Here is a 25,719-nt window from a genome sequence, read left to right as displayed (position 1 = left end):
GAGAGGAGAGGAGAGGAGAGGAGAGGAGAGGAGAGGAGAGGAGGTTTATTATTTGTCAGCAGGTTGCTTGGCTGTAAGGAGGAACAGCATGGCACCAACCTCGGATTAGAGACACCTACGGTGACACACGAACTCACAAATACTATTTAATCATACATTGAAAAGGTAAATACCCGGGAAGACACAAGCACATAACTGAAAAGCTGCATAACTGTGATGGACTTAAATATATATTAAATATAGATGCATATATCCACTTATTAACAAGGAATAGTAATTATATACAGACAGGTGACAAATTAAAGGATAAACCATCTTAGTTCGGTGATGGGTTATCACGTGCTTCCAAAACAGTCTCTGGCGCTCTATTACTGGAGGAATGAACACCATTATTCCAAAAGATAGCTCCTAATTTGGTGTTCTAATGATGATGGTGGAGAGCACTGTTTATCACTTTGGTCCAAGACCTCCCTCAGGTGTTCAGTTGTGTTGATATCAGGTGACTATGAAGGTCGTAGCACATGATTCACATCATATTCACACTCATCAAACCATTTAGTTAGCCTCCCGTGTCCTGTGGATGGAGGTATTGTCATTATGAGGGAGACCTTGAAATGTTCCTAGTGATCACTGAGAACAACTCTGTGTGAATTTCCAGAGACCCTTCTCTCTAAGGGGACATGTCAGTAAAAAGCCCCCAACGGCGTAACTGTGAGGGCCAAGGGTTCAGGTTTTCCTTGAATTTGTCACCAGTCTGTATGTATATTAAACATATCTACAATAATAATTAAACTTAATGAGGTAAAAGCTCCAAATCCTGGTAAAGTGACCTTCATCGACGATGTTATTGTCTGACTATCACTTATTTTCTCTGATAACAACAAAGAACATATTTAAGGGTCTTTAAGTGTGTGCGTGTGCGTGCGTGCGTGCGTGTGTGTGTGTGTGTGTGTGTGTGCATGTGTGTGTTCTGTCTGACCTCGTTCTCTCAGGTTGCGGAACAGTTTGGAGGATCCCCTCCATACTGGAGGAGTGTCTGTCAGGATCTTCTCCAGCTCCTGATGCAAACACACACAATCAAAGTAAGACACACTGTCAACGCACAGGCATTTACCTTCAGCTTTTACACAGAGACAGGGGGCAAGTCAGAGGGCTGGCATGTCATGAAAAGGACAAAAGTGCTGACTACAACGCATCTATCTTGACCAGTCATTTTCTCAGGTATTGCAACTAATGGCATTAATAATAATTACGCATTCAAGTGAGCAGAATTGTTCCCAAATTTTCACCTGGTTTAAGAAACATGGGAACAAGTATGTGTGTTTTAAATATAATGATAAACCTGCATGTCAATTGCCACAAGATTGTGCTTTTTTCAGCACCCGGTGAAGTTTTTCACCACATGTTATGCAATGGAGCAATGTTTGAGTGGGTTTTTCCACATTTTACTAGTGTGTATAAGCCAAAGTGTGCACAAATGTGTAGCACATCCAAGCCATGCTTTTTCTACTGACAAACAGCTGGTGGAGGTAAAACATGGGGTAAGTAGGCAAAAAAGAGAGAAGAGAGCTTGTCTATCTTATTATAAATGCAGGGTTCAAAATGCTTTTTAAAATTCACTTTGCAGATGTTTTTAGAGGAGACAAATGGATTCAAAATGGTTGTATAAGTCAAAAGAGTACACACACACACAAAAAAAAACATTGAACTTGACTGTGCTATCCTAATATCCTGCATTTCCATTGTCACCTTCAAATACCATGAACAAATCTGATCACTGACAACAACAAAACTATAATATTTGTGCTGGATGAACACATCACGGCCATCGTAGTTATATATATTTGTTCTGCATGCTTTAACGCTGCAAAAAAGCAAATTTAATTTGTTTTAAATCAACATTATACCACAAAAAAGTGGCCTGATCTGTGCAGGCTAATGCAATAAACTCATGACAGATATCATCAGCTTGATAGATTACCTTAAAATTAGCCAAAATGTTAAGCTGTGTACCACTAAGGCAAAGAAAATTTCCAGCCTGGCACTGCATCCAGTGTGGACGGAAAGTATCGTGACTTCTATAGAGAGCTGCAATGCATGCACATGTAGAACCATCATGAAGAAACTTCTCAAGAATACTAGAAAAACTGAATTTGAGCTTTGCAGTGTATACAGAACCTGCAACAGATGTAACATGCAACAGATGTCCGACTGCAACATGCAGGAGCAGCAGAAAGAAGGACTTCGAGTGTGTCTCCCACCTGTTTGGTCAGGGACCTCCAGGGCCTCTTGTCTGCCAGGCAACGAGACAAAAGAGGAGAGAAGAAGAAGGGAAAGAGGAGAAGAGAGTTTGGGTGGGCTCGGTCAGATAGTATCTGTATGATCTAGAAATGGGTCTTAATGTGCCGGGTACAGTCACAACACACACACACACACACACTCACTCACACACACGCAGACACGCTCACTGTATATACACTGTCATCATCACAGGCCCATTTGTACCGTCTAAAGTGCCCCGCGCTTGTCTTTGTAGTACATGGAATGTCCCCGTAAAAGCACATACTACTTTTGTTCGGTTTTATACAACAAAGTTCATCTAATTCAACTTCAAAGGGGGCATTAGAGGATGTCGGCTGCCAAGAGGGTATGTGCGGCTGTATCATATGTCAGCGAGCCAAGGCTAGATGTAAACACGCACATACAGGTGCACAGTTTGCACGCAATACAATCATATTCCCCCCTGAAGAAAGAAATAGTTTTATTTTTGTTTGTTTATACCAATCTCAATTTGAGGCTGCGATTTTAAAACTAGTGGTCATACGAGAAAAATTTAAGCTGATTGTCCGGTTTAGATATTTACTGGGTGAGAGAAAGTGCACACGAGAACAAATGGAATGTGTGCGTCTGTGCATGTGTCTGACTAACATTAACCTCAGACTAAACAATAGCTGTAAAGCCATCTGCTTTGAGGCTGTCTGGCCACGACTAATCTGTTACGACTGGCAGCAGGCTGACAGAAACTGCAAAGATGTGTTTAAACCCAGAATTTTAAGGTGTTTAAAGACATGCCAAAAAAAAAAAAATGATACCTGGTACTGGCAGATCAGAGGTGAAAACCAACAAACTTTAAACACAGTTGGTTTTATATGAATGTATAATCCAACAGGATAAACTAAGTGCACAAAATTTGAATGTTTGGAAACAATTGGTCAGAAAAAATGATATTGTAAGATGCTGAAGGAGCAGTATGAGGTTTATAATGCCAGTTTAAAGTTATATATATATATATATATACACAAGAGTAAATATGGAGGAAGTGACCAAAACCAGTAGTTTGCTGAGGGAAAGAGAAAATTAGAGCAAATATTTTAGTGTCAGAAGCAAATGTATTCCAATCTATCAGTTAAAACGTGCATATCAATAAATGTAGAAATGACACAACTGCCTACATTCAATTTACATATATCATATAATTCCCTTTTTTTTTTTTCTTTTTTTTTAATGAAAGTCAACTATGTAAACCCAAATATGTGCCATACACAACTTAAAAGCTCCAAAAACCATGCTCTCCTGGCAGGTGGGTCTCATATATAAAGACAAAGGGCTTAACATTTTAGATTTTTATTTTTTTTTGTACAACGCTAAGACACAGAGTTCTCAACCCAAATTCAAAAGCGAATTCCTGCGACTGATACGTACTTCTCGGTTCACTCATGGTAACGGACTCGATGAAATTCTGCGGGGTCATGTACAGCTGTCCTTCATACTCCACGGAGCTGAACATGCGGAAGCGATACTCGTGGGAAGACATGTACACGTCTCCATCCTCGAAGTCATACGGACGCGCCTGCAGAAACAAACCCAAAATATAAAGCATGCCGTTACTTAGTGGTCTGACTGACGAGCTGGTTAAACAAGCTATCAATCAGGCTGTCAGCAAAAGTCAAACTAAATTACTTACATCCTGGTTATTACATTATTAAAGGGCTGACTATGAGAAGATCATATTAGTGATGCAAAAAGTATACATCATAGCTATACATGTCACAAAGCTATTTTTACTATTCAAGCATCAGATTTGACTTCTGGAGCAGAAAAACCACAACTCACATACAGTAAATTGCCACAGTGCTCATAGTTTTATTGCAACTTCCATAGCTGTGAGAGTTTTTGTGCCAACTGAGCTCTATGTCTTGCACACAGGCAGCAGAATATAAACTGTATGTGACTTCTCACTGCTTTTGAACCTCTATAATGAGGAGATCCATCTATTCTTGGCATCAACTCTCTCCATTTAGCTCTCTGAGATTATAAATAGAGTCGGCACCTCTGGCGCAGCGCAATAACAGGAGAGCAGGGGCACACACACACACCCACACACACACACACACACACACACAAATACTTTGTCACTACTTTCTACTTGATTAGCATCTCTCTCTCTCTCTGTAAGGAGCCAGGGCTTCAACTTGATTAGCTGCAGTGTAGAAGAGCTGCTACGCCAAAAGACTGTGCTGCATGAAGTTGTGTAATTAGCAGAGAGGTTTCCAAATTTAAAACTGTTTGGCTGCAGGCCCCAGCGCACAGAGGTTCCTGCTCAGCTCAGCTAACATACTAATGAGAATACAGATTCATTCATAAAGCTTTGATGCCGCCTTCGCCAAGGGGGCTTTTGAAGGCATGAATAGGAGATGAGTGCCTGGCTTCATGGGAATGCACTGTAATCAAGTGTAGGAGCTCAGACTCCCGTGGCTTTGACTCTCGCTAATGAATGAAGTTTGTGAAGTTTTGCAAAGGCAGCTCGGGTCACATGCCATGCTGCACGACATGATGTAAAAAGTATTATAAGCCCCTTTTAAAATGATATATTAAATGGCAGTGATAAGACTGTAAATTCAGTGTGGTTCACTGTGTTCTTGTGTAGCTGCCTTTTCTGGTTTTCTTGACTGCACAGCAGATGCTCCAGGTGTTTTCCCCTTAGGCAACCTAGTATTTTCCCTTCACAGCTGCAGCTCTCCTGGGCTTTCTCAGTTAAACTGTCTTTAAATTCTCCTGTGTTCCTTCCTGACATCAAGTTTAAGTATCTCAGTGCAGTTAAATTACAGTACCATTCAGCCACCTAACGTCCGAGCAGACATAAACCAGTTCTTAAATCTCAGGTGTCAGAAAGCTGCTAACACTCCTTGTCGGCTCATTTTCTTGATCCCACACTTCCACCAAGGAAGCAGCAGTTTTCTCTGTCGCTTTAACTAGCCTCTTAAAGGGGAAATCCACCCGTTACAGATTACAGATCAGAATCTGCTAACAGGTGTTGGGGAGTACTACTGCATATATAAATAATATTGTTTGACCTTTTTCGGGGTGGGGACAAAGCTGCACAGAAAACTGCCTGAAATGCTGTCACTTGAGACACAATTAGCTAAGTGTCATCCTGTCCACCTCATGCTTCTGGGCCCCTTGAAGTCTGTTCCTCAAAACCAGATGTTCTTGCGAGCACGTATCTCAAATCCAGATCCCTGGAGCCTCAACTGACCTACTGTTTTTTTCATGGCTGTACGGTTTTCTTGTTGCCAGAATTGTATTTTCAAGAATGTTAGAATTTTAATTTCTCCACAGCTTTCATGATTCTAAACTGGCTATTCCTTCTTCACACCAAACAGGCAACTTGACCCTGCTGAGAAGAAATAACCTTACATTTGCCACCTGCATATACTTCACTGCTTTAAAATTGTTTGACAACCCTCCAATGAGCCAATGGGCTCAGTTCACTTCAGCAGGCCTACAAAGAAAACATCTACCATTTCAATATACCAGAGACAGATTTAACTAACGCTGTATATTTTCTGGAGCGGGCTGCAAGGTGGCGCAGTTGGTAGCACTGTCGCCTCGCAGCAAGAAGGTTGCCGGTTCGCGTCCCGGTGGGGGCACTGGAATCTTTCTGCGTGGAGTTTGCATGTCTCTCCGGGTTCTCCGGCTTCCTCCCACACAGTCCAAAAACATGTTGAGGTTAATTGGTGATTCTAAATTGTCCGTAGGTGTGAATGTGAGTGTGCTTGGTTGTCTGTCTCTAAGTGTGGCGACCTGTCCAGGGTGTCCCCTGTCTTCACCCTAAGTCGGCTGGGATAGACTCCAGCCCCCCACGACCCTGGTGAGGATTAAGCGGTGTATAGATAATGGATGGATGGATTTTCTGGAGCCAAACAGCTACAGAGCATGTGAAATAACTGCAACGTCTCTGTTCCAATTCCAGCAGTACGAATAATGTGCTTAGCCATTTAAGTCAGCACCACAAAGCTTGATCAGTACAAAGCCTGATCTGAATGCCACTCATATAGAAAAGCTTCCAAATGGCTTTTTTGAGGTTTTTTAAATATATTATTTATTTTGTATGCAGATGCAGTCATCCAGGTTATTTTTAATAGAACAATATACATCGCAGTTTTCTCCAATATTGCGCAGTCCTAGTGAACATACGGGTTACAAGGTGGCTCGGTGGTTAGCACCGTTGCTTCGCAGCAAGAAGGTCGCCGGTTCATGCCCTGGTGAGGACATCCAGGATCTTTCTGCGTGGAGTTTGCATGTTCTCCTCGTTCAGTGTGGGTTCTCTCCGGGTCTTCCGGCTTCCTCCCACGAGGTCCAACGAGGGTAATTGGTGATTCTAAAATTGTCTGTAGGTGTGAATGTGAGTGGTTGTCTGTCTATAAGTGTAGGCCTGTGATAGACTGGCAACCTGTCCAGGGTGTCCCCTGCCTTCGCCCTGGGATAGGCTCCAGCCCGCCCGCGACCCTAGTGAGGATTAAGCGGTGTATCGATGATGGATGGATGGTGAACATGCATTTTTAACAAAACACTGTGTATCAGCGTGGTTAATAACTGAGGCAGCTGGTATCAATGTGAAGTTTGTGGTTTTAATGTTATCTGCTCTGATATTCTGGTAGTTTAATCGTAGCAGCTGGGCTTGCTTGAGATCCTTGAAGACCTTTCACCTCTTATCCAAAAGGGTCCATCAGATCTGACTGACAAGTTGGGAGTTTCAGATACTTATATCACTAAGGAGCCATTAACACCTGAGTTTTGTTTCAGTTGGGGGCTTGTTGCTCCTCCCCCTCGTTATGTGGGTCGTTAGTGCTCCCCCTACCACAAAGGGGTTCCTTAGGGTCTATTGTGGCTAGGTGTGAATGTAGTCCCATCTTCCGGGGGCGAGATCTTAGGACTGTATTTGTAAGCAGGTGAGAGATGATGCCTCAGACCTCCACCTCTGTTAACGGATGGTGTTTTCAGTTTGACATAGATGGCTTCTTTCACTCCTCTCTCAAACCATCTGTCCACTCTGGCCAAAATCTGTACATTATTGTGTTCCAATGAGTGTCCTTTGTCCTTAGGTTGCAGGTGGACTCCTGAGTCCTGTCCTGAGGAGCTGGCTCTTCTGTGCTGAGCCATGCGCTTGTGGAGCAGTTGTTTTATCTCCCCGATGTACAGATTTGGGCATTCCTCGCTGCACTGGACTGCATACACCACGTTGCTTTGTTTGTGTCTCGGTGTCTTGTCCTTAGGGTGAACCAGTTTCTGTCTCAGGGTGTTGGTGAGTTTGAAGTGCACTGGAATGTTGTGTTTGTTGAAAATCCTCCTGAGCTTTTCAGAAACTCCTGCAACATAGGGGATGACTTGTTGTTTTGTTTCTTGGTCTTTTCTTCTCTATCTCCTCTGGGTTTTGTAGAGGATTTGATGAAAGACCAGCTTGGGTAGTCACAGGTTTTGAGTGGAGGTGGAGGTCTGAGGCATCATCTCTCACCTGTTTACAATTCAGTCCTAAGATCTCCTAAGATTCCCAGGAATATGAAACTACATTCACACCTAGCCACAATAGACCCTAACGAACCCCTTTGTGGTAGGGGGAGCACTAACGACTAATATGTCAAGGGGGAGCAGCAACAAATCCCCAACTCAAACCAAAACTCAGGTGTTAATGGCTCCTTACGGATGTAAGTATCTGGAACTCCCAACTAGTCACTCAGAACTGATGAATCCTCTTGGATGAGAGGTGAAATGTCTCAAGTAAGTCCAGTGGCTATGATTAATCTACCAGAATAACTATGACCTGGATGACTGAGAATCTTCACAGACAGCTGCTCTGAAAATGATGATTTGAAGAAAACTAACTCTTACAAGGATCAATCTGCATAATGAGTAATTTCAATTTTGATACTTTCTATATATTTTGCTGCCTTGTTAAATACAAATATGAACACAGGACTTTTATTTGTAAATGGAGTGTTTGTGTTTTGAGGAGTAATCACTGAAATGATGTAAAAGATCTATGTGCTTCTTCTACCACCAAATATATAATAAGTTAAACTTACTTCCACCTTCATTATGACCTTGTACATGAATGATGAACCAGCTGCCAGTTTGGGTTTGGAATCGCTCTAATTTTGAGGTATAATTTTACTTTATGACAAAGCTTATAGTTAAGTCTGGCTCAGGTGACCTTGAACCTCCCTTAGTTATGCTGTAAGAGGTCTGGGCTGCTAAGGGATTTCCCAGGATACATACATAGTCATACACCACCAATGCATGTCACTAACTTCATGTCTTCTATCTCCTCTAGTTTGTGTTTTGTCCTGTCTGCAGGTGTCTCTGATTTCATTCAGCAGTATTCAAGCCAAACCCTTTTCTCCTGCTGACACAGCAAAGTGTAGAATGTCTGGTTGCACCTCATCATCATTTTGATATAGGAGGGACAAAAAGCTCTGCCATGTTTGTATTTCTTTTAACTAATCACAATTATCTGCAGCAGGGTTAAGAACATGATGCAGTGATGATGTTCACAGTCAAAATAGAATGCAGGGAGGTAAGCCCCATCATTAAAAAGGCTGATTCTCTGATCCAAACATTTGGCAAAACTTGAAATTTTCAGTGTGGTATGTTGCTGCCTGGAGGTTGTTGTTGTCGTAGTGAAGGAGGTTTTGAAAACAGTAACATGTTGATAGCAGAAGGGGAGGATGGCAGGTTCATACCCACGATCTACATTCGGTAAGTCAGACTAGATCAATAGTTACTGGCATCACCCAGCTCCAAAGTGTTTATTTTTCTCTCATGTCTGGTTCATATCTGCTGCTTTTCTTTTTTTAACCTTACCTAACCGGTTGGGGCAGATGGCTGCCCTCCCCGAGTCTGGTTCTGTCTGGAATTATTCCTGTTAGTTCCAACTGTAGTCAAAGAGCTTGCTCAGAGGGAAATGTTTGAATTTATTGTTTTTCAGTGATTCACCTAAAGGCAGTGTTGACTCCTTTGACAAGTTCTGGAAGCCCATTACTGAATGTCTGAATAAAGCTTTAATGCAGTCAAATGACGCCTAATACATAATGTTTGTTTGTATAGCTTTTGTCTTGGTTGGCTAACTTGTGCTTACATGTGCTTACACGTTTATTGTAATCATGTATTTTACAGGGTTTCTAGTACTCACTGAATGGATTTTGGGAACGTAAGCATACCTGGTGTATCTTTGTATGCTGGAGGTGTTATTGTCTACAGTGTACAACACTGAAGCCATATTATTGTCCAACTCACATCCCATAGTTCTTAACCAGAGAATGTTACAGGAGAAAGATTGTTTTTGCATTATTTTTTCAACATAGTATCCTTTAACTTCAATACACTTGGTTCACTGATGTTCTTGAGCCTTCAGGTTCTCCTCAACAACATGCTTGACTTCTTCATCACTCTGAAAATGACCTAGCAAGTGGGATTTCAGTTTGTGGACATGGACAGAAGTCAGACAGTGACTGGCTGGGTGAGCAAGGTGCATGGGGCAACAGTTCAAAGCCCCATTTGGCTGCTTCTGTCACCTGTACTGTTTGGATGGGAGCATTATCCTGGAGCAACATCACACCAGCTCAAAACCTCCCTCGCCTTGCAAAAACATTGACGACAAACAATTGAGTTTTGTGCACAGTGATATACGGCTTTATAGTATGCAGTTATGCCCAGAAGTGGGAGTTATGCCCCCTGTTTCCAGATGAAGGCAAGAACTTCGTAGTCACCATGTGATGCAAATTTTGGGCTGTAAACAAACATGTACAGAGGGGTTGTCGCACAGATTTCATGGACGTGGGGAGACAACAATATTTAGGCCATACAGACCCTTGCAGAGCCTCATGTTTTCTTTGACACTGAAGGCCTAATTAATGGTTTGGCAAACGCATGTGGTTTTATAGCCCCAAAATAGGAGTTTTCAGGTGAGGCTGAGAACTTGCTAAAACACCCTCATATACAAGTGGAGTTTGTTGTTTGTTTGCCTGTTCTTCTTTTTCTGTTATTTTTATTCAAACTAAGGGACAATCCTCCACAGGCTCTTGTGTTTACCAGTGAAGCATTGTTTGTGTGTGTATCTTCCATTAAAAAATCCACAGAGGCCTACTGTACTTTGTACTGTCAGAATATTACATCATCTCCCCTGGAAACCACTTCAGTAAACTTCCACAGAGCAGAAAATATATTTCAATACTACTTAAGGATCAGTAAGCTCACTATCAACCAAGACAAGGACCTGGAAGCAAGTCAAATTTGGCTGTATCTAGTGATCAGGACGGGAGATATGCCATGATGTGTCCCTGCACACATCTGCACACATCTGTCTCGGTGACTGTCACATCTTCAGGCTTGTTGTCATTTCAGCACCAGCGCGAGCGGAGAGCGCCATTGTTGCTGCTGCTGCTGCGTCTGCGCGCGCACACGGCCCCGCAGCCAAACAGTGAGCGAAGTGTTTCCACTGGGCGTGATGTGACACACGAGAGAAAAACACGAAAACTTCCCCAGCACCACGGCTACAGGGCAGAGGCAGGGCCCGCCTAAACGGGCCTGTGTCTGGCTAATTTTAACCCAAGGAAATGTGAAAAAAAAAAAAAACCTCCCTGCCTCCTCCCTCCGCGCCGAGGCCCCCTCTATGTCAACAATGACACATTCTCGGTCAACAAATCTGCACCAAGCTAGCAGCTACCGACTCGGTTTCAGCTTCCTACCTTCTCCTTGGCTTCAACCGTCGGGATGGACGGCAGCAGACCGTTGATGCTGCGCCTCCTCATCCTCTTCCTCTCTCTGTCGCTCCACATATCACCGTAGAAGTAAAGAGCCACGGCGCCTCCGGTCGCGACGCACGTCCCGACCGCCAGCCATCTCCGAGCCCTGCCTCCACTCGCCGTCTGACCGCCGACCAGCTCGCTCCTCGCCGCCGACCAGAGGTTAAGCCTGCCCGCCGCCGCTGCCACTCTGCGGAAAGCGGCCATGGTGCTGCTGCTGCTGCTGCTCCGGTTATAAGTTTGCGGGCAGCTCAAAACTATCGCGTTCCCCCGGTTTCATCGCGAGATGTGCGGCGGGCACAGTGTTGATGGTGAGGCTGAGAGAGCAAAGTCTCAGTGTCAGAGAGCAGGATTTGATGCTTCACTGAGTCAAAGCGAGTCATTAATTCACAGCGAGGTCAATAATAAACACGCAGCATTCAGTGTAGTCCAATATAAACCTGTGTGAACTCACGTGACCTGTTCGTTTGTTTGGATGAAATAAATACACAGAATTAAACCAGTGTACTGGTAGGATTAAAAGTCTCATTATACTAACATCACAGGGACGTTAAATACTCTTTAAAGTGAAAACAAGAGAAAAAAAAAACTCTAAAAGTGCAATTCATCAGCGGAAAACTTTTTTTTAGACTATTTATTACTGACGCTCCTGATCTTCTTGAGGCCTTAGTAGAAGCTGCTCATAAAATGTGGAACTGAAAGCACAATTTTATACTTTGGCTTTTAAAACCTGAACAAAACAACAAGAGAGGAATCAAAACAACACAGGTAACAACAAGTATGTAAATGCCATGCCGGTGTCATGCTTTTGTTTTGTAAATCAAGGTACACACTGAATTAAATGCACGGCTGCAAGCAGAAAAATCTAACTTACTTATTGCAAACATGACTTTAATATGTTGGGTTGACATATTACTGTTGGTAATTGCATCCACCTAATAGTGTGTGTAATTTAAACTAAAATTTCTGCATCAGTTGTTTTGAAACTAAACTCAAGTTGAGGTAACTGAATAAGCTGGCTTGATAACTTAATTTTTCTTCAGCGTTAGTTCAGATTTCTGACAGTTACGCGTGGTAACTAAAAAAAATATCTCTGATTGTAGATGAAAAGGTTATTTCCTTAACTTCCCTGAACATGGCTGAACATTGTCATAACTCATAAAGATGGATGCAAAGTGTTTTGTGCCCAAACATTATTTCTTAGTGTGTAATGGACACGGGTGTAATGGAAGTAAGAAAAACAAATCAGGTATTTTATTTGTCTGTTCTTCCTTCAGGGATGCTGCTTTCTGAAGAGTGTGTGTTTTTGGTTTGTTCCTTATCCCAAACATTATTTTTTTTTAATGTGTATGTTGTTTTATCATCGTCTGTTACAATTGTTCTTTTCTTTGTACAACATTTTGGTCAGACACTGTGCTTATAAATAAACTGTCTGAGCTGCTATTCAGGTTCTTTACTTAGCCTACTAATGCTAGGAAAGATTATGACAGACTACCGCATTATAAAAAGTCTTATATGCAGGCTATTAAAACATACAAAGTACAACACTCAGATTTTATGTAATACTAGCAACAGCTTCATATTTTACCTGGGGAAAGTGGATAAGCAGTGAGGCATTCAGATAACTAACTTTAATGTAGAAAAAAGTTGGAACAGCCCACAGATCATAATATATTCATTAAACTTAGAATTGTATGTTTCCCTGCTGACTGAAATACAAGTTGGCTGCATGTCCATTGATTAAAAGTCATCTTCTAAGTTGTGAAAGTGTAAAGCAAGCTGAGTTAAATTAAATGAGACAACAAGTTCAGTGAATTTAACATTGTAATTTGAATGAACTAGTCACAGACAACTGTTAGAGACAGACTTACTTTCCTTTTACATCTTTTAAGTTTAAAGACTTTATTGACATTGACAACACACAGCCTCAGCTGTCGAAGCCATTTTTGATCTCCGTCAGTACAAAGACAATATGTGAAGCTGCTGCTGATTACAGTGGGATAAATTATAAATCTACAGCGACTTAATTCAGTACTATCCTTTGTCGTGGTTAAAATTGCTTCGATCATTAAGAAAAGAAAAAAACAGAGCTTAATTGAACACGTAGACACACATTAGGTTTCCATCATGTCTGTTTTCTCAAACTATAAAAAACAAGCATCAGTGGGTTTTTTTTAAAACTCTCTAACAGGGCAGTTTGCTTATATGCTAGTTGTGTGTCTTACAAACTCAATTTAATGAGTTGAGTGAACGCTCAGCAGTTCATTAATTCAAGTGATCATTTGAAAGGAAAATCCCTCAAGTTATAAGAACTCGTGTTTTAAAGTTCTAAATTGGTCTGAAGATCAAAATTAGAGGTTCAGTTAACTAGAAATAAGCAAAACTCATATTTACTTCAGGTCAACTAGAAAAGGTGAGTTGGTTTTCCTAAATTCCTTCATGATGTTTTTTAAATATTTTTTTTTTTAGTATATTTGAAGTACTTTCTCAGAAACTGGCAAGTCAGCTGCTGTGAAACATGTGAAAAAATCCCCCAAAATCAAGTTCAAACCCATTCAGCAACATCTGTTAATATTACCCCAAGTATCTTACGGCAGGTGAATATCCCAACATCCTGGGATTAGCATAAAAGACATCTCAGTTTACACGGGGGGGAGGAATTATAAATGACCAATGATTTCAACATTTGTCAGTCTTCACTTTTCATTGAGGGTCAGTCCGGTATCAGATTTCCCACTGGTAAGTGCAGCATCAAAGGAGCCAACAGAGCGCAGATATCAAACAAATATCAAAGATGAACTCATCATTTAAGTCTTTACATGTAGGACTAATGTTAACCTGATGGGGCTTTTCTGGCAACTTTGATGCTGAGAGAATAAAGGGAAGAAGTCTAATAGATGGGCCCGTCACCTGTTCACACATGAAGCACGGCGGATCACTCTACCGTTTAGTTGAAGGCACATCAAACACTGACTATCAAAACCCCTTGGTAGAAATAAACCGTTTAAAGGGCCGAGTACGGCTATTAAACCCTTAATTTGTTCCTTTGATTTTTATTTTGTTCGTAGGCCCAAACTAGATTAGTGCATCATGGTAACTAATCAGTGTAATATTTCCTAACAGGTTGACTGTGATGGGATTAATGTTTGATGCAACTTGTAAATGACCGCAGTTGTTTCATCTGATTTGATATCTTTCACAAGCACTCAATACTTTTCAAATATTTACGGAGCTCCAAGCAGAACCACATTAAAGATTCTTCATCTGATGGCAGAGAAGCCTTTTTTTTTTATTATACAGGAATATAAAAGTATAATCTAAATTTCAAATCAGATTCTTATGTGCTTTCTAATTGACATACAGGAGGTCAAATTATGATGAAATTAATGTCTACATTTTTGCTAGGGGGCCCTCTGAATCCTGCTTTAAAGGACCCCCTGGAGTTCCCCAGACCCCAGTTTGGAAACCACTTGCATTAATAACCTCTAGGCTACTTATTCAGTTATTCCATTACCCAGGCATTCGATTAGGTTGTGATTTCTTTGTGTGTCTATGTGTGGGAGGGTGAGGGGTGGGGGTGTAACCCTGGGGGCCTCCTCCTCCTCCTCCATCCTCATCACCCTCCTCTTCAGTGACTGCTGTGGTCGCTCCATGGTTGGCTTCCTTCTCTGTCCCAGTGCCACAAAACGGAGCGAGATACCCCCAGAAATTGTAATTTAAAGCCAAAAAAAAACATGAGAACTGCTCACCTTGTGTGTGAGGAGTTGGAGTTGACGTCTTCACTGAAGGCCAGGTCGATATTCAATAGGCTTCATCGGGATCTGATCAGCCTCAGGCGATTCCGATCGATCCTGTCTCCTTAAAAAAAAAAAAAAAAAAAAAAAAAGTTCTTTTTTGGTCATAAATACTAATGAATCAAGGGAAAAGGGGAGAAGGACGCACGCACAGATCCCCTCCCAGTTCCTCTTTTTTTTCTCACACTCGTGCACAAATCCCGTGCACTCTTGGAACAAATATGTCTAAAAAAAAAAAACCCAGGCCTACCGTTGACCCGTGACGCTCCTACCTTTTTGTCACGCTGCAAAAATGCGCACAAAACAACGCGCGTATGGCGACCACACACACGCGTGCGTTCACCAACACCTCTGCACCTTCAACTCATTTATCAACGGCCCTCCCAGGGGAGGGGGGACGCCGTGTGCACGAGCCTGTGTCTGTATAGCTGCCAAAATCAATGCCATATAGGCTGGAACATGGGACCCTGCGTCCTCGGCTTCCATATATATATATATATAAAAAAAACTCAGCCATGGAAACTGCGGTTTGACCTACTATAGTCAAGCAACACAACTCTCTCACTGAACAGCAGGCTGTGTTATGAGGAAAACAAGGAAAATGCATATAATAAGAACGTTGTGAGCAAAAAATAGTCCGATTTTTAATATCAATTAGCAATCTAGACACTTTTATAAACCTGCAACCATGCGTAAACTTTAATGCCTCGTTAATGTATTTCCATATTTTCCCAATTTCTGTCTAATATTAAATACCCTATGTAAATTTTCACAAGTGTAAATGCTTTTTCTTGCATCCAAGGGGCCAATTTCAACATTATGTTCATTATATTTTGTTCATAATCACTAAAAAATCTAGCTATGGGTAATAAACTACGCCTATTTTAACTGCTACTTCTGTTTTTTTTCCTCCCCTGAAGTCCTTCAAGTGTCAAGTGTCGGGGTATTTTCTAAGCCATGCAGTTCAAACAGGTAGCTCTGTTCCCTTCTTGTGCTTGTTTTTTCCCTGATCCCCTTACAAGATCCCTGCGCTTTGAAGCCTCTGTGTCTTTGATTCGTCTTTTAAGACCACAATTAAGGATATATATGGGCTGCTGCGCTGTTCAAAGCGTCGTGAAAAGATCAATGAAGGGATTGACAGTCAAGTGATGTCGTTTGCACAGGTGTGTGTGTGTGTGTGTGTGTGTGTGTGTGTGGGTGCATGATTGTGTGTGTATTTTGTGTCTGTGCGGGCGCTGTAAACGTGCGGCTGCGTTACATAAAACAGGAGCAATAAATCAACAGCCGAGTGCGAAAATTACGCAAATGGGGGCTTTCCTCGCTCTTTCTCGCCGCACCTGAGTCATTTCGAAATGGGGGCGTGGAGTTGTAAAGCGTTTAGGTTAATGGCGATATCACTTTCATGCTGTTTGACAAACACGCAGGGCGACTCTCTCTTTCTCGCCGTGTCCAGTTCGCACACAAGTTGTTTGGGGGGCACTCCGCACAGTTTCAACCATGCGCACTGGCTGAAGTGATCAAGAGCAATAGTGTCTGACAGTGTGCTTCATACACTTGAGCGTCAGGAGGACAGTTGTGCAGCCAGAGGGCAAACAGTGCCGAAATAAGGCTGTGAGGCTCGTTTTAAATACTAGTTTTTAATTTCCACCCAAAGTCCCTGCGCTCTGTGCGCCGAAACTGAACATCAAAGGTGAGACAGGAGAACAACGAGCAGCAGAAGGATGAAGCGGAACAGAAATGGGCCATAAAGGGAGGGAGGGGGGGGATCGGGGCCGCATTTGCATAAAAAGGCAACTCGGGGTGAAAATGAAGCACTGCGTTAGATTGGCTGGACGTGGAGCCAAGTGCACTGGTGTCACTGCGCCGCTGCTGCTGGAGGAACGGAGAGTACCGCAGGAATAAAAGGCTGAGGTGAATATACCAGGAGAGAGAGAGAGAGAGAGAGAGAGAGCGAGAGAGGAAAACCCTGATGTGCTCCGGAGCAAAGGGGAGTATCCCGAGGTGAAGAGGAGAGAGAGGGAGCGGACAGAGGAGAGAGAGGAATAAATAGCTGGAGAGAGGAGTAGAAGAAGGGACACGGGCTGCTGCAAACGGACCTACACAGTCCACATCCATCAAGATAACGCAGGAGTTTCATCTCACTCAGATGACAATCTGATTAACGGTGCGCCAGAACACGCACTCATCTGGGATTTTCTCTTTAACTTTTCTTTTTCTTGGCTTCTCGGGCTGCTGACCTTCGCTCGCACACGGAGCCTCTCTGCTCATCACTCGGATCCTCCTGCGGCGCAAACCGGCGTCGGGTTCTCTCAGTCTGTGATGGGGGCAGCGGCCGAGGTTGGGAGCTTCGTCAACGGATTTCTGGACAGCTTTGGTCCCGCGGGCGCCGTTCCGGCTCCCGTTGGCTCTCATTTTGTTCTCACCCCAGCCGGGGCGGTGGACTACAACTCGGTGAGCGGACTGATGATGGGGGGACAGGGGCAGCAGCAGGAGCACCTGGTGTCCGCGGAGAGACTGTCCCGGAGCCTGGCGGACCTGAGCCACCTCAAAGGGATCCTGAGGCGGCGGCAGCTTTACTGCAGGACCGGCTTCCACCTGGAGATCCATCCCGACGGCACCGTGCAGGGAACCAGGAAGGACCACAGCAGATTCGGTACAGACCCACGAGTATTATTATTATTTGTAGTAGTAGTAGTAATAGTAGTAGTAGGATAGTAGTAGTGGTAGTAATGCTATTGTGAAATTTGATCTTGGCTCTATTATGAGATTCAGGTATCCTTTAGGTGGATGCATTGACACAGAGAGATTAAAAACAGGCAACATTTGGTCTTTGTCTTTTATGTAGTGGTTAATAATTTAATTCAAATGCCTTCAAATAATGGATTCAAACAAATGGTTGAGAGATGGAGGTGGTTGTGGGGTTTTAACTCAGGGACATGGCTGCATCACTCCCACCAAGTGGAGTGGACCCACTTTATATAACCATCATGCCATATAATAACCATGCCACTCCAGGCCTACAGGTTACTACAGTATAATCAAATGCTAATAGTAAATGTCTGCTGTCATGGCAGCTGCTGCTGCTTTCATACTAAACCAAAGGACCAGCACAAACCAGTGAAACATAATTTATGTCAAGATAAATAAGGTTTCCAGCTGGGGCAACAGATTGAATATTTCATGTTTGCACATTTCTACCACATTTCCTCTCTGAGATTAGATTGGAAGCTTTTAGCAGCTTATCTTCAGCTATCAAGATAAACAGGTGCAGCTTGCGGCAGATCAAAAGTAAACCACTCAGAGATTCTTTACCGCTGTGAGGTTGTAGCACTTCTTGAGTCAATCCATTTGAGATTTGGATGGAACTTGGTGCCAGAGGCCATTTACAGCCTTGCTTGTCAGCAGCAGCAGCTGGTGGACACAGAGTTGTGTATTGCACTTTATTTGTGTTGAGAGCAGCCGAATTTTTAGTCTCACAGTGGGCCTCATTTAAGCAGTATGTATCTTGTGCAAGTAGCAGTGGAAATAGCCATATCAAATCCAATATTTCTGACGTTTAAAATCATGTTTGTGCATCACCGGGTGTGTTAATGAGGTTTGATGTGCTTATTAATGACTGTAACTGTAATGTGTGTGTGCAGGTATTCTGGAGTTCATCAGTCTAGCTGTGGGACTGGTCAGCATCAGAGGGGTAGACAGTGGCCTTTACCTCGCCATGAACAGCAAAGGAGAACTGTATGGATCGGTAAGTACACATCACAAGTATTTTATCTGCACACAGATCTCAAACTATGCTTCACTGTGACTGACGTGCACAACCGCAGCCAGCAGGTGGCTCATTTTGCATCATTAAACTCATCTTTCTCCTTCTTTGCTCGTCTTCCTCTCTGCAGGAGAAGCTGTCGGCGGAATGTGTTTTCAGGGAGCAATTTGAAGAAAACTGGTACAACACCTACTCCTCTAACATCTACCGACATGGAGAGAGAGGTGCATTTTACTTTGTCGCTCTAAACAAAGATGGGACGTCCCGGGACGGAACGAGGTCGAGGCGGCATCAGAGGTTCACTCACTTCCTCCCGAGGCCTGTAGATCCGGACAGAGTTCCAGACCTGTACAGAGAAATTCTGGGCCAGAGCTGAGACTGAAGGAGCCTTAGCTTGACTCTGTCAAAGCTGGTCTGAGCTGAAAAACAAATCAAGTGCACCTAAACTCATCTCCCCTCTTGAGGGAGATGGACGATCTTGTCAATCTGGAAAAAACAGGATCAAAGAAAGTGCACCAAATCAACACGCTCACCACTGCTGGCACAGCGGAAGAACCAGGCAGGTCGGGGAGTTTGACTGAACAGCACCAGGGATCTTCTATGAAAGACATGAAGACCCCAAGACAGAGACACAGACTACCTGGGCCCCAAATATTGCCCCTTTATTGGCCTATGCAAAGGCCCTGGTGGCCAAAGAGATGATTTATTGGATTTCCTTTATGTTTCTGGTAATGAAATCCGACTACATGCTGGTCCAGACTGCATGTTTAAAAGGACAAAGGTGTGGACTTGATGGTTGAGATCAACCACTGGCTGCTAGTAGCTTTTTCCTGCTATGGCTGCTGAATCTTGTCACTTCCACTGTTTTCAGTAGGCCTTTTTTATTTTATTCAAACATTATTGTGGCTGCTATGTAAACAGTTAATTAAAATGCATATTCCACTATACAGTGTGACTGGTTTACACATAAAAAAGGTAGTTTCATGCACTGGAAAGCAGCCATGTTTGTTCTGGGAAACGGGTCTTAGAGCTGAGGGATCACCTGTCTTGGACTGACTGCTGGGATGACACGGATGGATTCCTTTCGATTAGAACAAAGACAGATGCTGCTCAGAAGATGTGACTTTTCTGCAAAGTGCATTGGAAGAAGAGAAGAAGAAGAAGAACAGGTCCCAAGGAGTTTCATACTGACTTCTTCTGTGGTGGAATACTGTGTGTTGTTGTTGGAACTCTCATTCGGGAACCCAGTGAAGGAATTGTGTTGTTGTTCAACTGACTGCAGTCAAACAATGAGGATGGGACCGACAAGGACACCTTTTCAAGCATTTGACAGATTTTATTCTTATTTATGAGTTTTTGTTTCCTAGGACATACAGTATATTTATTTCATATATTTATTTATTTTGAGATTCTATTTTTACAGGTATGAGATGAAATAAAAAGAAAAACCTATCCACAACATGCAAGCGATTTTTCCTATTTATTACAGCGTCATAGTATAAAATACTGTGTTGTGGTCTTACTGTTTGATGGAAGGAGTTTTTTTTTTTTTTTGTAGGGGTGTAACACAATATTTATTCCCGCTGAACATTATCGTAATACCAAAATTGAAGAATTTAGTGTGAAATTACATTTCATAGCATGAGTTCTACTTGGAAACCTTAAGATGTAAGCGCTTAGCAAATTAGCTACACATTTGTCTTTGCCCGGGATACAGTGATGATACCCCACAAATTAGTATTAAAGGAGGAATTTGGTTTGATGAAACATACAGGGAAAGTGAAAATCTTTCCATACCCGGTGGGCAAACATGCAACATCTATGTTAGACAGCAAATGTGGTAAACATATTATTTGCAGGACTTTCCCTCCATTTACTTAAAGAACCAAACAGGCCTGACTTATTGCACCATCCAAATGTTCATCACACCCATATTCAGAGGTATCTCTTAGATGTAACAATTACTGGAGTTAAAAAACAAAAAAAAAGCTGGACAACAACATGGCCAAAGCAACTGGGCTTTACAGTGTATTTATAAAGCTGAAATTGCACTACTGGCCTTAATAGTTAAGTTAATTCTGAAGCTGTTGCACTTGTCTTATGAGACATTTGTTATCTTATGTGTTGTTTTTTTATTTCAGGACACCTTCCTTCTTTTGTTGTTTACAGTATGCAGCATATATAAGTGTCTGAACTGCTATAATAAGAAATGTGGCACTTGTTACAGTTTCTCTGCTGTACCAAAAACAGACCAAAACGTGATTTGTGTATAGTCACAGCCCTTTTGATATTAGTTTTTCAGAATGTGTGTTCAGAGTTGCACCATAAAATGCTTTAATGACTTCAGAATTTGTTAACCTGCAAAATCATTCACATGGACCATTCCCCCTGCCAACCAACAGAGCAGTTATATGTTATTTTTTGCCTGTTTCAGCCATTTTGGCTAACTAAACCGGCACGCTGACAAACGGAGGTAAAATTTTTCAGTTCTTCAAGGCTGGTACAAAATTTATCTAGAGATTTTGTTTGAGCAGTCAGTCCATAAGATTTTAAAGGACCTGCAAGAGGCAGATCTTTGTGGTCCAAGTCGATGCAGCTGAGACAGAGATACACTGTTTTAGTTAATTACCCAAAAGACTGCATTTTAAAGCAAATCCATTATGCAACATGAATAACCCCAAATATTTGTTTCAAACACCCAAGCACAGGCCAAGATTACTTAAGTGACACCACTTGGGTATTTTTTTTACTAAGACTTTCTCCTTCAGAGCCACACTAAGAGCTGTTTTATTCTGAATAGTTACTCCCCAAAACTAGTAAATTATCTTTGACATGTAATTACTGGAGTGCTCTTTTAATACACTGTACAGTGTGCTTCCAGTATCCACACAGCAAAGTGTACACAGCAGAAACCTACGCAGTGCAGACTCTCCATGTCCCTGTTTCCGAGAAAGTGATTAATAGATTGTCATATCTTTCCTGGTATATAATATCTATAAAGTCTGTTCAAAACGAAAAGTATTTCAAATTTAGTTTCTACTTGAAGGCATCAGAATTTGAAGTTAAGAACATCAGTCAACTAAAAGAGATAAGAGTGATGGGAGTAATGGAAAAGGAGGAGAAAAATAACATGAAACTGTCTGTGTGAAGAGACATGTTTCCTCTGACAGACACTGCAATTAGACAAGTGAGTGGCAGGACGAGAGCTCCGCGGCACTCTTTCATTCGCCCCCTTCATCATCCCTTTATCTCTTTTCAACCACATATCTCGTGTGAGTCATCCCTTGTTCTCATCACAGCGGAGACTGAATTGGCCAGATGTCACTTTGGCAAAGGTGAGAGACAGATTTCGGCAGTTCTGAGGTTAGAAAAAGGACGTAGTGTGGGGTTTCCTGTTAGCTTGTTGGTTACAGCGTATTCCTCATAACTTGTGGTTTGGCTCTCAGCCTGCTGGGCCCTTGTTGTCCTCGCCAAACTTCCCCAACATCTCAACTACCAGCCACTGAATGGAGTTCAAAAATAGCCTTTATTACTTACTTACTTGTGATAATGGTATGCATATGGGAACAATCAAATTATAGCAAAACAGAGAAAGACAAGTATGAGGAAGAAGAGGATGTGATAATAGTTTTAAATTTTGAAGGTACTTTGCAGAGGATATGTTTAAGGTTTCAAGCCCCTCTGTAAGGTGAGTTTATTCCTGATCTTGCAAACAGCAGTTCAGCGCCTCAAGGACCATATCCTAGTTGTTGTGGCACCCTCCATCACATCTCATGGTCTTTTTTTTCCTGTTTTCCCACTTGTCTTGATAATGCAGATGTTTACATTTCCATTTCCTAAACCCATTAATGCTCTTTTCTCCATGTCGGCTTTAAAGTTGAGCTTCAAACTTCCCTCTTGACCTTTGAAATAGCAGTTGACAAAAACCTCAAGGTCCAGTTATTATATGATGATGATAAAATAGAAAACTAAACATCTACAAGTGGCCATTGGCTAACCCATTTCCATTAAGAGAAGTTGTCTAACAGCTTAGCAACCGTAACTAGGCACTGAAGGTCGGCGAAGCTTTGGATTTCTCTTCATGTGCATGTCATGTAAATGGGGGTTGCAGTTAGAGCAGCATTCTGCATGCAACGGTGGTGTCTTGTTTAAACACCAGTTCTGCCAGATTGTCCAAAAGAAAAAACTAAATCAAGAATAAAAGTGTAAGAAGTGGATTAAACCACATGTTTTTTTTGCTCTAACACATAATGCCAATGATAGCATGTCTACTTAACTCCCATACAATGTTATCCCACTAAAGTCGACTTTTATCCCCAAACCAACCAAGCAACTTAGCATCAACTATTATGTTACAGTTCACAATGGGAACATCCACTTTGTAGGAGCCTATTTACTCACTGTGTCAGGGCTGGTTCTTTTATCCACTTTCAATCTGAAGGACTCTGTCCTCGTAGTTTTGTTTCCCAAACACAATGGTTAGTTCTCATCCTCAAAGTCTTTTCTCTTGTAATGTTGAAACCTACAACATAACTGTCTGATCTTAACTTTTTGCTTATTATAATCTGCAGTACATACGGGCTGTCTTGCTTTATGGATAACAAACACAATGTTGTTCCCAGTGAGTATGTTCACTTGGTTTCTAATGAGGTTTTTTTTTGCATAATTTCTATGCAGCCATTAAGTTCATATTTATGTCCTTTCCCCTCCAAGATCTCATGGAGCAATAAGCCACTTGGTAAGGTCTAAGAAAATACACTAGTGACAGTTTAAGCGTGGAAAGTCAACAGTCAGTGTCTTACATTTAGGAACCTGCTTTTGTCTACCTTTGTCTGAAACCAAGGACACACTGTCTGATAGATGATAGAGAATTAATCGTAATAAATCTACTTTGATTATCACTGTAAGCTGCAAGTCCCAACTGAAAGCTTCATAGCAACAGTCACTAAATGGGATGTTGCTTAGGATTCAAACAACATCTGGGAAAACTCTGTCTGCTGATGAAGATCTTGTGGTAAATGATCAAAAGATGAAGAACAGCTATTAAATGGTTTTTGAGTTGAGATTATTTTGACGCTCTGTGTGTCTGTTTGTTTCCATCCATCCATCATCTCTACACCTTAATCCTCACCAGGGTCATGGGCGGCTGGAGTCTATCCCAGCTGACTCAGGGTGAAGGCAGGGGACACCCTGGACAGGTCACCAGTCTATCACAGGGCTACACTTAGAGACAGACAACCAAGCACACTCACATTCACACCTACGGACAATTTAGAATCACCAATTAACCTCAACATGTTTTTGGACTGTGTGGGAGGAAGCCAGAGAACCCGGAGAGAACCCACGCTGCACGGGGAGAACATGCAAACTCCACGCAGAAAGATCCTGGGTGTCCTCACTGGTACGCAAACTGGCGACTTTCTTGCTGCGAGGTGCTAACCATCGCACCACCTTGCAGCCTCTCTTTATTTCCATGTAAGTATTTTAATAATTCGAGTGAGATCAGATTAAGGTAACACTCTGAAAGTAGAGTGAAACTGGAGAAAGCGTGATTTAGTTACCGTAGCTCAGTAATTTGTCAATCTTTAAATTACTTTAGCACACCTTAAGCCCTCTTTCGCACGGCACTAGAATTACCTGAGGACCAAGTGTGATTTAGGGATTTGCTCCTGCGTAATGTGTGGTAACCTTAAATCTACTTTGCGCTGGTAAGCAGCCTCTAGAGGGTAATCTGACTACTTGAACCTTCCTGTTGCGACACCCGCGGGACCCCTGTGCGCTAAGGATGGGAGAGAAAAGGCTCAACGAAGCCTGACTGACCTTACGCTGCCTGGAATCCTTCGACATCTGGAAACAACAGCTCTGTCGGATTCGCCTCAAAATTGTTTTATGTGTCCAGCTGCGTTTCACATTAGGGGGAGATTGTCACTTATAGAATGGTGCCAGCATCGTGGCTCATCAGCTTGGCAACAAGTTTCAGATAAGATTACACTGTGCTGCGGTTCATATCTGCCCAGCTGAACAGGCGGGAGCTACATTGTGTCTAGTTAGGACATGGTTCGGTGTGTGTATAATCCTCTGATAGGGGTGTACAGTGTAGGATGAGAGGGGAAGAACATCAGACAAACAGCGCCTGAGTACCAGCATATGGACGCTGACTGAGAGTAAGACACAGCAAGAGACACTATAAGAAAGAAAGCATAAAGAAAGAAAACTATAGGCAAGAGACTGACCTGAAAGTTTGTAAGAAACAGGTGGGTTCCTGAGCAGAAAAATTAGGTAAAAAAAAAAAAGAGAAGAAGAAGAAGCCGATGTGGGTTCTTAGTGTTTTGCCGGCCTGTCAGGTTACAATCTTCCTTTGAAGTGTGTTTGCAGGGAGGGGGGAGGCATGTTTATGTGAGTCAAAGTGACTGCATAGATTCATGTCAGCACAACTTCAGTGTGTGTGTGTGTGTGTGTGTGTGTGTGATCTGTGAATCTGTGTGAAGGTGAGCCAGGGGTTCTCCTGACTAGAGGGCTGTCTGACTGATGTGTGAAGGCCCCTGTTTGTGTGTGTGCAGTGCCATACCTCCACCCCCTCGCTCCGCTCTCTGTCTGTCCTCTGTGGGGTTTTCCATTGACTGGTTAGATCTCCACTGTTGGATCCAGCAGGTAATGGTCCATGCAAGGACAACCACAGCAAAAGAATTAGGAGGAAAAAAAAGCAAAAAACGGGGGGAAAGAAAAGTGCTGAAATTCTTTAAATCTTGTCATCGCTTTGTAAAATCTTTCCCTGTCAGTCTTCTCTGCAAGCTCTCCAAAAAAGCTCGATAAAAAAAAAAGGTGTCTTGCTCCGTTTGTTTCACATATTGCATGTAGTAGCCTAGTAAGTGATTGTTTTACCCCCCAAAGCACAAGCAAATTAAACATTTCCTGCTTCAAATGCGCATTCTCTTGTCCTGTGATAAATTATTGAACACAAGCAATGGGCTTCCTGGGACTCTTCGAAATGGATTGGAGAAAAACAATTTTCAGCCCCTCTTCCTTTTATGATTTTAAAGTGTGTGTTGGTTTGTATCTACGACCAGCAGAGTCCACACAG

The 25,719-nt window shown here is 42.4% G+C and overlaps 2 protein-coding genes across 4 annotated transcripts in view; one reads left to right on the top strand and one right to left on the bottom strand.

Annotated features, from left to right (window-relative positions):
• Positions 1-11,288, bottom strand: part of micu3a (mitochondrial calcium uptake family, member 3a) — a 36,542-nt gene extending 25,254 nt beyond the window's left edge. For all 3 annotated transcript variants that reach the window (XM_008291826.1, XM_008291827.1, XM_008291828.1), the window contains exons 1-4: positions 11,025-11,288; positions 3,703-3,850; positions 2,262-2,293; positions 980-1,058 (exon numbers count right to left, since the gene is read on the bottom strand). In XM_008291826.1, coding sequence (XP_008290048.1) covers positions 980-1,058; positions 2,262-2,293; positions 3,703-3,850; positions 11,025-11,288 — 523 coding nt within the window. The remainder of the gene's footprint in view (positions 1-979; positions 1,059-2,261; positions 2,294-3,702; positions 3,851-11,024) is intronic.
• Positions 11,289-17,004: 5,716 nt separating this feature from the next.
• On the top strand, positions 17,005-19,583 carry LOC103364653 (fibroblast growth factor 20-like). The gene is made up of 3 exons (XM_008291824.1): positions 17,005-17,528; positions 18,517-18,620; positions 18,769-19,583. The coding sequence occupies exons 1-3, from the start codon at positions 17,195-17,197 to the stop codon at positions 19,012-19,014; spliced, it is 684 nt and encodes a 227-aa protein (XP_008290046.1). The 5' UTR covers positions 17,005-17,194; the 3' UTR covers positions 19,015-19,583.
• Positions 19,584-25,719: the final 6,136 nt, after the last annotated feature.

This window comes from Stegastes partitus, unplaced genomic scaffold, assembly GCF_000690725.1.
Source record: "Stegastes partitus isolate 25-593 unplaced genomic scaffold, Stegastes_partitus-1.0.2 Scaffold764, whole genome shotgun sequence".
NCBI lineage: Eukaryota > Metazoa > Chordata > Actinopteri > Pomacentridae > Stegastes > Stegastes partitus.
This window is presented reverse-complemented; position numbering and strand designations above follow the sequence as displayed.

Bases quoted from the DNA above. Each gene is read 5' to 3' on its own strand.
- LOC103364653 (XM_008291824.1), top strand. From the start codon at position 17,195: ATGGGGGCAGCGGCCGAGGTTGGGAGCTTCGTCAACGGATTTCTGGAC. The intron at 17,529-18,516 runs GTACAGACCCAC...GTGTGTGTGCAG, and splicing joins GAAGGACCACAGCAGATTCG to GTATTCTGGAGTTCATCAGT. The intron at 18,621-18,768 runs GTAAGTACACAT...TCCTCTCTGCAG, and splicing joins AAGGAGAACTGTATGGATCG to GAGAAGCTGTCGGCGGAATG.